Here is a 14497-nt window from a genome sequence, read left to right on the forward strand (position 1 = left end):
GTCCTCTTTTTAAACATTGTTGTCTGAGACAGGGACTCCAGGTAACCTGCGACACAATGTGAAAAAATGTTAATGCATAACAAATGAAGCAAAACAAATTACATTATACAATTCAAAAAGAAGCACTAAGATTGAGAGCATGAGAGAAGAGACAGATTAAAATACATTGTTTACATGAAAAAAGGCTGCACAAAAAAGGGAAAAGTTAAAGACTTCCTCTATCATGTTCAGTAAATAAAACATTATTTATCCATGTTCACTACATTTATAGAAAATAAATCAAAACGAAAATAAAATAAAAAATTATACGTTGCTTGACGTCGCACAAGTGCTACTGCAAGGGATTTATGCCAATGCTAAGAAACACAGTGGACCCAAAAGTTTTTGGATACTGAAGCCACACTTTAAAATATAAAAAAAAAAATAATAATAAAAAAAAATAATACTTTGTTCGTTTATGCAATAAAACTCATGCAAACCAAGCAGCAACTGCCAAAGTTTGACTGAACTATCCAAATATTCGTGGGGCCACTGTAGTGTGCTTTGTGTGTGTGTGTGTGTGTGTGTGTGCAATTTGACATGGGTATGACATAGGTATTACAACGAGAAGGTGATTTATGAGGACATTTTGAGTGTCTCCATATTTCAAAAGACTTATAAATCATTCAGAATGAGTCTTTTTGAAAATCTAAAAATGCAGAGTTTCCTGTGAGGGGTAGGTTTAGGGGTAGGGTTGGTGCAGGGCAATAGAAAATACGATTTGTACAGTATAAAAACCATTATGCCTATGGAGAGTCCCCATAAACCATAAAAACAAACCTGTCTGTGTGTGTGTGTAAAAAAAGAAAAAAAAAAACCTTGGAACATGGGAGACAAACATTTTAGAACAAAGTTATCACAACATGGGCTTATGAACATCAGAACTGCAAGTGAAACAGCAACCGCAGGTAAGAAAAGTAGGTCAACCAGTTCTGAGAGAGAAGCAACATGTCATGCTTGCACAAATATACATTTCATAGACACACACAGACAATCTCTTTCACTGTGGCAGCTGGCTCAGCTAGAGGGAAGCTGAGAGTATATGTACAAGAAGGCAATGTTCACTTCTGTCATTTTTTCTGAACAAATATAAGCATATATATTTAAAAGCGTATGTGAACTTTTTAGAAAAGAAAATGAAGTGTAACTGACTGTAAATAAAAAGAACCGTACTGGATTGAGTCCAGAAGAAAGAGAAAGAGAAAAAATGCACATATACAAACTCTTAATGTTCAAGAGAAGATGTGCTAAGAACAACTGAAAAACACTCCCTATTGAACTTTAGGGCAGAACTTGAACTTAACTTGAAAGGCAGAAGATGAATATAAGCATCTCAGAAAGAACAGTTTGGGCTTACAAAGTGTTTGGTTAAAGGCTGAAAAGTCAAACTGTATACACTGTTGTTTGGCTTCTTTGAAGAACTAATTCAGCTGTTGACAGTATATAAGCCTACCTGTAGAGTAGAAGCGGCTGAGTCGCTGGTCTCAGTCAGTCCTGTGCTCCTCGGTATACTGGACACCATGTATCTCGCTCCCTTTGGCACAGGCTGTCTGACCACCAGCTTTCCTTTCCTGGTCTCTGCCTTTAATTCAAATGCTGTTTGTGTTTTCTCAGATGTATACAGACTAAAAGAATAAGTGATATGTGAATTGGAGCCTTCATCTCTATCTGTCGCGTTTAATTTTACAACAAGACTTCCAACTGGTGCGTTTTCTGTTAGATTTATAGTATAACTGTCTTTATCGAATTGAGGGGCGTTGTCATTAGTGTCCAGAACGCGCACAATAATGCTAGCGGTGCCAGAGCGCGCGGGGACTCCTCCATCCACAGCAGTGAGTATCAGATTATGAATGGCCTGCTCCTCGCGATCTAAAGCTTTTTTCGATATTAAATCAGCAAATTTTGAACCATCCCTCCCTGTCTGTATTTCAATATCAAAGTTTGCACTCTCACTCAAATGATAACTTTTAATGGAATTTGAACCTATATCAGGGTCAACCGCATTACTTAGAGAAAACCTCTCGCCAACAGCAGTAGATTCGGAGACGTCCAAATTAATCGTATCCCTACGGAAGTAAGGCGCATTGTCGTTAATGTCCATTATTTCCAATTCAATATTAAATATACGAACTGGGTTCTCAAGTATGACTTCCATTTTTAAATAACAAACTGTTTTTGATGTGCAAAGATACTCTCTGTCAATGCGCTCCAAAATAAACAGGTCTCCGCTGTCTTTGTTCACATCCAGGTATTTCTTATTTGCAAGGATATCTAACCTGATTTTTCGTCTTCCTAACGTTTGCACATCGATTCCTAAATCTGCAGCCAAATTCGCAACCACAGAGCCTACCTCCATCTCCTCCGGAATAGAATAATGGGTGACAGACGACGCCGTGTAAACCAGTGCCGAAAGCAGAAGTAATGTTGCGACGTACTTCTTCATTGTAGGCTGCACATCCATTCTGTCTGTTCAGCTTGTTGTCTTTGCGAGCCCAAAACACAGCTGTCCTTAACAATGATGATCGCAAATGCAAGGCATTCAGCAGATTCAAATATTGACTTAGCTTCCACCTGCGTTCTACAGAAGTGTCACAGCGTTAGTCAATGCAGAAAGCCAGCAGAAGCACTTGCATCCCCGCACGCTTTTATAAAGACTCGCTGGTGAGCATGAACTGTCATGGCGACTACTAAATAAATAAATGTAAATGGTCGTTTTTGTTGGGGCACAGCGACCCGTTGCGTATGTTTTCAAGAATTACCACAAATATATAAAATAAATTCAAAATAACATTCGTAACTCATTTTCATCATCAGAGCGGAAATGTGTAAACTAAAAATATGAGAATACAATCGAAATGAAATAACAGAGCACTACGTTATTTTAAATAAATACTGAACTTAAAATTCAAATGTATTTTTATGCAGTTCAAGTTACCTGTAGAGTAGAAGCAGCTGAGTCGCTGGTCTCGGTCAGTCCTGTGCTCCTCGGTATACTGGACACCATGTATCTCGCTCCCTTTGGCACAGGCTGTCTGACCACCAGCTTTCCTTTCCTGGTCTCTGCTAGAAATAAACTGTACCAGTAGGCATCGTTGGAGACCAGAGTGGAATCCGCGATGGTCGAGTTCCTCTCGCTGATCACACTGTTCCTGCACGGAGGAGCCGCTTTGCTGGGCTTCGTTTTCTGACACTTCAGCACGATGGTGACCAATATAGTGATGAGTAAAAGAAATGAAACAGAGCCCAGTCCGATCACCAGATACAGGTTTAAATCGGAGAAGATGTCATATCCCAAAGGCACCTCAGTCATTCCATTGTCAGGATTCAGACTGAATGTCTGCTGTGTTTTTTCTGACGTATACAGACTAAAAGAGTAAAATATATCGGAATTTGTTCCTTCATCTTTATCAGTGGCGTTTAATATCACTACAAGGCTTCCAATAGGCGCGTTTTCTGTTAGCTTTATATTGTAACTGTCGTTATCGAATTGAGGGGCGTTGTCATTCGTATCCAAAACGCGGACAATAATGCTAGCAGTCCCGGAGCGCGCGGGGACTCCTCCATCTACAGCAGTGAGTATCAGATTATGTGAAGCTTGTTTTTCTCTGTCTAATGACTTTTTCAGTATCAAGTCAGCAAACTTAGATCCGTCTCGTCCAGTCTGAATCTCAATACTAAAATGGTCGCTCTCACTGAGATAGTATGTCTTTACCGAATTTGAACCAGTATCAGGATCTACAGCATTAGTGAGGGAAAATCTCTCTCCTATTGCTGTGGCCTCTGATATGTCTAAATGCATTGTATCTCGTCGGAAACGTGGCGCATTATCATTTATGTCCATTATTTCAAGTTCAATATTAAACATTCGAATAGGATTCTCTAATGTGGCATCCACTTTAAGCAGACAAGTTGTGACCGATTTAATTGGGCACAAATTCTCTCTATCAATCCTTTCTAAAATGTACAGCTCCCCAGTATCTTTGTTAACGTCAAGATATTTTTTATTTGCGACGACATCCAAACGTATTTTACGTTTACTAAGGCTTTTCAAATCCAATCCCAAATCAGACACCAAATTTGCAACCACAGTCCCTTCGTCCATCTCCTCTGGAATTGTGTAGTGAGTAACAGCAGATGCTGTCTGAAATACAGCCGCAATGAATACGAAGATCGAGACGTACCTTAACCAAAGCCGTGCTTTCGGTTCCATTGTTTTGATTATCCTTATATTGAACACAGAAAGCAGGTCGAAAGAGTTCCAAAACGTGGATTTGTTTCAAGACAATAATTCGCGCAATGACATGTAAGAAAATACAACTGGACCAATAAATGAAAGAGCGAATAGTCCTGCCTGAAAGAAAGAAAGACTGCAATGTTGCCCACAAATGAAGAATCCGCAATGGCAACGACGACGGCAGTATGACTAGAAAAGTATTTTCTTGGTGGACAGCGACTCTATGCGCACAGGAGTGAGGAGTGCAGTGTAAAGAGTAACATTAGAAAAGTGTAACATTAGAAAAGTATTTTAAAATATTTCACGTTGGTTAAGGTATGAATCAAAAACTTTAAAATAAAATGAAAGAAAAATCAGAATATCTATAATAAAGCATTTCGTATATGCAAACCAAAACAAATGACAAGTGCAAGTCGGGTAATTTACAAAACTGTGTGCCAATAAAAACGCTTTATGTCAAAGGTGATTAACGCAAGCAACAAGTCTCCTAACTGAACGCGACAAAAATTTAGAGGTTTAATGCAGCTGAATTATCTCCGAACAATAAATAACTGCATTGCAATGCGTAAAATTGATGCAAAATATTACTTGTCTCCTGCGCGGATTTATTGACAAGTACAAGCTAAATAAATGCAAATACGCATACGCAAAGTTGAAGCTAAAGGAACATTTTACTTCACCAGGAAGAAAAGATCCGTAGATTTTATTTGACTTTTTTATTATTATTATTCACTATGTGGCAGTGCTTACCTGTAGAGTAGATGCAGCTGAGTCGCTGGTCTCGGTCAGTCCTGTGCTCCTCGGTATACTGGACACCATGTATCTCGCTCCCTTTGGCACAGGCTGTCTGACCACCAGCTTTCCTTTCCTGGTCTCTGCTAGAAATAAACTGTACCAGTAGGCATCGTTGGAGACCAGAGTGGAATCCGCGATGGTCGAGTTCCTCTCGCTGATCACACTGTTCCTGCACGGAGGAGCCGCTTTGCTGGGCTTCGTTTTCTGACACTTCAGCACGATGGTGACCAATATAGTGATGAGTAAAAGAAATGAAACAGAGCCCAGTCCGATCACCAGATACAGGTTTAAATCGGAGAAGATGTCATATCCCAAAGTTCTTTTACTCTAATTTCTCCATTGTCAGGATTCAGACTGAATGTCTGCTGTGTTTTCTCTGATGTATACAAACTATAGGAGTAAATTATATTAGAATTGGAGCCTTCATCTTTATCTGTCGCGTTTAATTTCACTACAAGGCTTCCAATAGGTGCGTTTTCTGTTAGATTTATATTGTAACTGTCGTTATCGAATTGAGGGGCGTTGTCATTAGTGTCCAGAACGCGCACAATAATGCTAGCAGTCCCGGAGCGCGCGGGGACTCCTCCATCCACAGCAGTGAGTATCAGATTATGTGAAGCTTGTTTTTCTCTGTCTAAAGACTTTTTCAGAATTAAATCAGCAAATTTGGACCCATCCCTTCCTGTTTGTATTTCAATGTCAAAATGTTCGCTCTCACTCAAATAATACGTTTTAATCGAATTCGGTCCAATATCAGGATCCACCGCATTACTGAGCGAAAATCTCTCCCCAGCTGATGTAGATTCTGATATATCCAAACGGATCGTATCCCTCCAAAACTTGGGAGCATTATCATTGATATCTGTAATTTCAATTTCAATATTAAACATTCGAACAGGATTCTCGAGTATCACTTCCATTTTGATAAAACACGTCGCTGTCTTACCACTGCAAAGATACTCTCTGTCCATCTTTTCTAAAATAAAGAGCTCTCCGGTTTCTTTGTTGACATCCAGATACTTTTTGTTTGATCTAATATCGAGTCGCATTTGTCGTCTGCTGAGTGTTTTCACATCCAGTCCCAAATCTGATGCCAAATTAGCGACAACGGAGCCTTCCTCCATTTCTTCTAGGATGGAATAATGTGTAACAGCGGACGATGTGTCCAAAATAGCGAAGAAAAACAGAAGGACCGTTACATACCTCCAAAACTGTGACTTTACGCGTCCCTCCATTCTGCAGCATTTGAGATATTTCTATTCCTCGCGATCATGAAATTGATTGAGAAACGAATGGCGCACAGAGCGAAGCTCTTGTCATGGCGCGTTCTTTGTGCGCTTTCCTCCTATGGAAATATGTCATGGTGAATGTGATTATGACCAAAACCGTTTACTTAGAGAACAGCGACGCTCAGTGAGTTTGATCTGAACATACACAATAAGAAAGTAACAGCCTTTCTTACAATATGCATTATATATATATATATATATATATATATATATATATCGCGTTATTTGTATGTTATGATTCTTTTTCCTGTTTTAATGGATGCCAAGCCAATATGTGATAACAGATAAAGAGCCTCAAAATATAAAAAACACGGATGATTAAAAAGAAAAGTATTACAATATAAGAGGGAAAAAGTATCTTGTATTTTCTCAGCCTGACAAGTACTGCAGCATGAACCCCGTCTAATTTTACATCCTGAAAAGAAATTGTGCGTGAACCGTTATGAAAATCTCTCTTAGATTATTAAATAGATTGTTTTACCTGTAGAGTAGAAGCAGCTGAGTCTCCTTCTCTATCTCATAGTCAAACGTCTTTAGCGCGTAAAGATTCCCGTTCTCTGGATTAATGGAGAACAGCATGGACATGGATATGTTCACTATTTCCTTCTCTATGATAAAATAGACTAGATACTGATTTTCATGGAGATCTGGGTCTATAGCAGTTAAAGAGCTCAGTAAAGCTCCAGGCGCGTTATTCTCCATAACAGGTATCGTGTAGAATGTCTGCGGGAACTGAGGAACATTGTCGTTAACGTCCAGCAGCTCTAAAGTTATAGTTTCATTATCAGATAACGGCGGGTTGCCCCTGTCAGTCACGGTAACAGTGATGTCAAATTCTGGAACCTTTTCACGGTCTAACGGTTCTGAAACTAATAATTCATAATAATTATCAGACGATTCTTTGAGCGCAAAAGGTAAATCATCAGAAATATGAATATCTACCTGCCCATTTTCTCCTGAGTCTTTATCACTCACACTAACAACTGCAATTACTGTATTTACAGGTATATCCTCTTTCACTGGACTTGAGAATGATTTTATAGAAATTTCAGGATGATTGTCATTCATATCTGTGATTAAAATCTTTACTTTACATTTCCCAGAAAGACTATTGGCTCCTTTATCTGTTGCTATAATTTCCATATCATAGATCCTGAAATCCTCATAATTAATCATCTCTTTTACTCTGATTTCACCACTGTCAGGATTCAGACTGAATGTCTGCTGCGTTTTCTCTGAAGTGTATAAGCTATATGAATAAAGTATATCTGAATTGGAGCCCTCGTCTTTATCTGTCGCGTTTAATTTCATAACAAGGCTTCCGATTGGTGCGTTTTCTGTTAGATTTATAGTATAACTGTCTTTATCGAATTGAGGGGCGTTGTCATTAGTGTCCAGAACGCGCACAATAATGCTAGCGGTGCCAGAGCGCGCGGGGACTCCTCCATCCACAGCAGTGAGTATCAGATTATGAACTGTTTGCTCCTCACGGTCCAAAGCTTTTGTCAAAATTAAATCGGCAAATTTCGATCCATCTCTTCCTGTCTGTATTTCGATGCTGAAATGAGTACTATCACTTAAGTAATACGACTTCACGGAATTGCTTCCTATATCTGGATCGAAAGCATTGTTCAAAGAAAACCTCTCCCCAGCTAAAGTAGACTCTGATATATCCAAGTGCATTGTGTCTCTCCTAAAATGTGGTGCATTATCATTTATATCAATTATTTCTATTTCTAAATTAAACATTCGAATTGGGTATTCTATTGTAGCATCTAGCTTCAGAAAGCAGGTTAATTTGGAATTGCAGAGATGTTCTCTGTCTATCTTCTGTACGACATACAGCTCTCCGGTTTCTTTGTTAATATCAAGATATTTTTTAGATGCGATCGTGTCCAAACGCATCTTCCGTCTGTTTAACGTTTTAACATCCAGCCCGAGATCAGCTGCTAGATTTGCAACCACGGACCCTTCCTCCATTTCCTCAGGGATAGAATAGTGAGTAACTGTAGACACAGGCTTTAAGGATGCGGAGAGAAGAAGACACATCCAAACGTACCTTAAAATCTGGTTCGGGGCTCTCACAATGGAATCCATAGTTTCTGAGCTCGGTGTAGACCTACTATTCCCGGTTCAAAACGTAACCTGTTTTAAAACCGACTTAGCACTGTAAAGTAAATAGAAATAATGAAGTGTTCAACCTTAAATGAAAGAACGGATTGTATAGCGAACGATGGTTGCAGCGTTGTCTGCACAATAAACAGTCATGGCGACGATGACTGTTATATATTGTAGCCAGATATGTTTTAAAGGTGAACAGCGACTCTCTGCGCACAAAGGAGAGGGGTGCACATTAATGCGCACAGGAACGAATTGCATCCATGAAGAAAGAATAATCTATATTTAAATGTGTTTTTAAATGAACTGAGCATTACTTTAAACATAAAATACGTTTTAAAAACTGAATCAGTGCACACTGTTTTTCCTGTAAAAGCAACATTTAAAGATAATCACAGTTCCAAATGTTTAATTAAAAATATGTGTTAAAATGAGAACTTTTTTAGAAGTGCCGCAACAATACGAAAGTGTTAAATAATATGACAATTTACTAAAGAAGAAAAATATATCTGAGCCTACCTGTAGTGTAGAAGCAGCTGAGTCGCTGGTCTCGGTCAGTCCTGTGCTCCTCGGTATACCTGAAATGACTTAATCGAAATTTTTGGGTGATTGTCATTCATGTCAGTAATTATAATGGATAATTTACATTGACCTGATAATGGATGAGTTCCTTTATCTGATGCTATAACCTCCATATCGTAAATTCTAAAGTCTTCATAATTAACCATCTCCTTCACTCTAATTTCACCACTATCAGGATTTAAACTAAAAGCTTTCTGTGTCTTCTCTGATGTATACAGACTAAATGAATACACAAGGTCAGCATTAGAACCCTCATCTAGATCTGTTGCATTTAATTTAACAACCAGGCTGCCTATGGGTGAGTTTTCAGTTAAATTGATGGTGTAGCTCTCCTGATCAAATTTAGGGGCGTTGTCATTTGTATCCAACACCCGAACGATGATACTAGCCGTACCTGAACGCGGAGGGACTCCGCCATCCACTGCTGTCAGTATCAGATTATGAACTGCTTGGGTTTCACGATCTAAAACCTTTTTTAAAATTAAGTCTGCAAATTTGGAGCCGTCCCTCCCAGAGTGAATTTCAATATCAAAGTGCTCGTTCTGGCTCAGATAATATGTTTTAACTGAATTGGAACCGACATCAGAATCCACTGAATTACTGACAGAAAATCGTTCATCAGCTGGTGTAGATTCAGTGATATCTAAATTGATTGTGTCTCGTCGAAATTGAGGGTTATTGTCATTGATATCTGTGATTTCTAGTTCTATGTAAAATATTCGCACAGGGTTCTCCACAATAACTTCCAGTTTTAGAAAACAAGTCGTACTCGTTTTGAGAGGACACAGATGTTCACGATCAATTTTCTCTAGTATGTACAGCTCGCCCCTGTCTTTGTTTATGGCGAGGTATTTCTTGTTAGCAATAACATCTAATCGGACGTTTCGTTCAATCAAAGCCTGTACATCAAGTCCCAAATCAGTGGCTAAATTTCCACGACAGATCCCACTTCCATCTCCTCTGGAATAGAATAGTGAGTAACAGCCAGTGCCGACTGAAGAAACACCGATAAAAGAAAAGACAGCGCCACATACCTTCTCCATGACCGGGTGTTCACATCTAAATCCATTGTCTGATCAAATGCTTATGATGCAAGGACGAAGCAGTTCACGCAGCAACAAAGAATTGGATCTGACTCCAAAAATGATTTGCAGAAAAAAAACTGTTAGTGAAGGGATAAAATATAAAACGTTTCCTCCATGTAAACCGCAATATTTTGTCTAAAGTCAGACAGACGCAGAAAACAAGGCTTCGTTGCAAAATGGCCAACTGTGATAGTGACGTTGAAACCACGCTCGCAGTGATGTACAATTTGTGAGACTACAGCGCCACTTGGTGCACACACACTGAGGTGCCTTGAAAATTGTACACAGGTGATGTTAAAATATGCACTAACATTGACAATTTATTATTGAACTTTTTTTACATAGCCTAAAAAATAAAAGTAAAATTATTGACATATTCTTACCTCAGAATGTGTGCTTCATAAGTCATAATACATGGGCAAAAAATAATCAAAATGTAGACTATAAACGTGATCTCACCTGTAGAGTAGAAGCAGCTGAGTCGCTGGTCTCGGTCAGTCCTGTGCTCCTCGGTATACTGGACACCATGTATCTCGCTCCCTTTGGCACAGGCTGTCTGACCACCAGCTTTCCTTTCCTGGTCTCTGCTAGAAATAAACTGTACCAGTAGGCATCGTTGGAGACCAGAGTGGAATCCGCGATGGTCGAGTTCCTCTCGCTGATCACACTGTTCCTGCACGGAGGAGCCGCTTTGCTGGGCTTCGTTTTCTGACACTTCAGCACGATGGTGAACAGGGCCAGAAAATGATTTGATGGAAATTTCAGGATGATTATCGTTAATGTCTGTGATTAAAATAGTTAGTTTACATTTTCCAGAAAGACTATTAGATCCTTTATCAGTTGCTATTATCTCCATATCATAGATCTTGAAATATTCATAATTAATCATCTCTTTAACTCGAATTTCACCCGTTTCTGCATTCAAACTGAACGTCTCTTGCGTTTTCTCGGAGGTATATAAACTGAATGTGTATGTTATTTCGGAATTTGGCCCTTCATCCAAATCTGTTGCATTTAACTTAACAACAAGGCTTCCTACTGGAGAATTTTCACTTAAATGTACAGTATAGCTGTCTTTATCGAACTGTGGGGCGTTGTCATTAGTGTCTAGCACTTGGACAATAATATTAGCTGTCCCAGAGCGCGAAGGCACTCCGCCATCTACAGCAGTAAGAATCAGATTATGAACTGCTTGTTCTTCGCGATCTAATGCTTTTTTCAGCACTAAATCAGCTAGCTTAGATCCATCTCGACCAGACTGTATTTCGATAGTAAAATGATCACTTTCGCCAAGATAGTAAGTCTTAATTGAATTAGATCCGATGTCTGAGTCCACTGCATTGTTCAGTGAGAAACGCTCGCCGGCTGGTGTCGATTCAGAAATGTCTAAATGCATGACATCTCGTCGAAAGTGGGGTGCATTGTCGTTGATATCTAATATTTCTAGCTCAATGTTGAACATCCTAATTGGATTTTCGATTGTAGCGTCGAGCTTTAGAAAACAAGAATTTGTAGTTTTGGATGGGCAGAGATATTCTCGGTCAATCCTTTCGACGATAAATAACTCTCCTGTTTCTTTATTTACATCCAGATATTTTTTATTTGCTATCACATCTAGGCGCATCTTGCGTTTGGTCAGACTCTGTATATCCAAGCCAAGATCAGTGGCTAAATTTGCAACAACAGATCCTACCTCCATTTCCTCTGGAATAGAATAGTGAGTAACGCCAAATGCTGGGTTTAATAAGGCAAAAATAATCAGGAATAGCAAAACGTACCTTCTCCATTTCTGTGCGATCATAAACGGTTCCATGTTTTACATAGGATACAAGTCCAATAAAATCCAAGCAAGCAATAAAAAAACTGACAATGAAATACACGGAGGAACAAAGAGACGTGCAAAGAGAGGATCACTCTACCAGCTATAGACTGTGACGTAACATTATGGTGACCAATAAGTAATTTCCATCGTGTGTATTGCTAGACAACAGCGACACTTTGTGCATAATCTAAAAACATCACATTTAATATAGTGCCAGCTCAGCTGAATTCGATTATAATAAAGAGTGAATACTGAACATATTATTCGTGGGAATTAAATGTGATGAATATTATACATTTGATTTGTCACCTTGATTTAAAAAGCATAGGCCTATACAAAACAAAATAGTATGTATAATGAGATTTTCATTAATAGTTTTACTACAGTTTAATAGTTTTTCTTACCTGTAGTGTAGAAGCAGCTGAGTCGCTGGTCTCGGTCAGTCCTGTGCTCCTCGGTATACTGGACACCATGTATCTCGGTGCGTTATCATTGACATCTAGCAAGTGGACTGTTATAGTTTCATTATCAGATAAGCGAGGATTCCCTTTATCCGTCACAACCAACATGATCTCATATTCTGGGACAAGTTCACGATCTAACGGTCCTGACACCAATAACTCATAGAGGTAGTCAGAGGTTTGGTTTAAAAGAAATGGTAAGGATTTGTTCATTGTCAGATTTACCTTACCGTTATCCCCCGTGTCTCTGTCACTGACACCCACCAGAGCTATAACAGAGCCGACTGGGATGTTTTCCTCCACGGTATTCTTAAGAGATTTTATGGTTATCTCGGGATAGTTATCGTTCATATCCTTAACATACACAGTCACTCTGCATTGACCGGAGAAATAACAGTTACATCATATTTCATGCAACAAAGGCTCAGAGCAGACTAGTAGATGATTTTACAGTGATTTAATTTTATTTTATTTCTGATGCATGTCAATATAAAAATGTAATGGATTTAATAGTTGATTAATTTAATTTCATCTGAAATACACAAAATACTTTTTTGGCTAAATAGAGCAACATAATTTCAGCTTCAGAATCTCACATGCCTGCAGCTGCTAAATGAACTTCTGCTAAGTACAATGACTGAGAGAATATAACAGCTGGATGCCTATGTTCTTTAAAGCATTTTTTGACTTGCCTCTCTTTCTGTGAACTGTGGCCGTTTCAACACATCCTCTTTTCTCTTTCTTCTAGGACTGAATGCCAGTCAGATGAATTCATGCTCACCTGAAAATTTGAAGATTTATGGACCAGAGATCTGTCTGTCTGTCTATCTATCTATCTATCTATCTTGTAAATAAAATGTTCCAGTAACTGTAATTTCTGCAATGTTGCATCTGCACTGCTCCTTCAGCTTGTTGACATGTGATGCAGGCGACCTCTAGTGGTGTTTTATAAGACCGATTTCCTTCAAATGCAGCTCGCTGATTCTTAAGACAAAACATGTCCAGCAATTGTAACTGCAATTAGGTTTAAAAATCAAAATATTTTCAATTGTAAATGTTATGAGGGATTAATAATGGAATGTATTTAACACAATTATCCCCTTCAGTTAAATGTTATCATTAATAAATCAAATCTATGACACTTATTGTCTTCTCACTATATCTAAAACAGTGTCCACATAGAAGAGTTCAATCATTTATATGCTATAAAAATAAAATAAAAAATAGCTTGTTTTATCAAAAGCAACACTTAATAATATCTCATATCAAAGTGAGGTTATTTTTAAGGACACATGCTTGTTTCATAAGGTTTTAAAGTTGTAAGTTGTCCCCACTTTTTGTCAACAACGTCGGACATTAAAATGTAATAAAATCAGGTAATATCAGGGGCAGCCGTCACTCTAAACGACCCCCTTGCCACATTCCACCTCTGCAGAGTACATCAATGAGTTGACATTCAACGTGTGTTCAAGTCATTTTTAATTATATTAAATATAAAATAGTGTTTAATTTCTCTAATAATGTATATGATCATATATTTTCTGATCCTTTTTGGATCATTTGTTAAGATGTTTAAATGTGAATATTAAGATCCTGGTGAATGTAAATGGATAGAGGTAACAACTAATTGTTTTATTTGTTAATTTAACTGTTTTTACCTTACCTGTTGTTACCATAGCAGATGCACAGCAGACATACTGTTCTGAGATGAGAGAAAATAGATCATTTGTGTTCAGATGATATATCAAAATACTTAAATGTGACTCTTGAAAAAAGCTTTATAAACAATAACATACTCACTGTTTGTTGTGTTTGTTTTAATACAGTAATTGATTGATTCAATGTAAAGTAGTTCAAATGACTAAATTCAGGTTTTCGTCACCACCGTCAGATGTTTCAACTCTGTCAGGTCGGTCACCCCCATCAGATGAATATTTTGATAATATTAGACTATGATATTTTATATTTGTTGAGGAATTGTTGGTCACATGTGAAAACGTAATCTGTCTGCTAACATGACAATGTGTTTTGAAATGTTAAAAACATCTTGATTGCAAAATAATGATGGCAAG

General features: G+C 38.2%; 3 protein-coding genes across 3 annotated transcripts; all 3 read right to left on the minus strand.

Annotated features, from left to right (window-relative positions):
• Nucleotides 1–5388: 5388 nt before the first annotated feature.
• LOC107588311 (protocadherin alpha-C2-like) lies at nucleotides 5389–6502 on the minus strand (the record flags this gene model as incomplete). The annotated part of the gene is made up of 1 exon (XM_016276351.1): nucleotides 5389–6502. A coding segment is annotated over exon 1 (915 nt), but the record flags the coding sequence as incomplete, so codon positions are not given.
• Nucleotides 6503–6834: 332 nt separating this feature from the next.
• On the minus strand, nucleotides 6835–8896 carry LOC107588394 (protocadherin alpha-C2-like). Its single transcript, XM_016276465.1, has one exon. It carries the CDS (start codon nucleotides 8452–8454, stop codon nucleotides 6835–6837), a length of 1620 nt encoding a protein of 539 aa, XP_016131951.1. The 5' UTR covers nucleotides 8455–8896.
• LOC107588395 (protocadherin alpha-C2-like) lies at nucleotides 8824–12056 on the minus strand. The gene is made up of 3 exons (XM_016276467.1): nucleotides 10602–12056; nucleotides 9877–10051; nucleotides 8824–8842 (listed from the first exon to the last, which is right to left on the minus strand). Exons 1-3 carry the CDS (start codon nucleotides 11953–11955, stop codon nucleotides 8824–8826), a joined length of 1548 nt encoding a protein of 515 aa, XP_016131953.1. The 5' UTR covers nucleotides 11956–12056.
• Nucleotides 12057–14497: the final 2441 nt, after the last annotated feature.

The sequence above is a fragment of the Sinocyclocheilus grahami genome, unplaced genomic scaffold (genome assembly GCF_001515645.1).
Source record: "Sinocyclocheilus grahami isolate Dianchi unplaced genomic scaffold, SAMN03320097.WGS_v1.1 scaffold102.1, whole genome shotgun sequence".
Taxonomy (NCBI): Eukaryota; Metazoa; Chordata; class Actinopteri; order Cypriniformes; family Cyprinidae; genus Sinocyclocheilus; species Sinocyclocheilus grahami.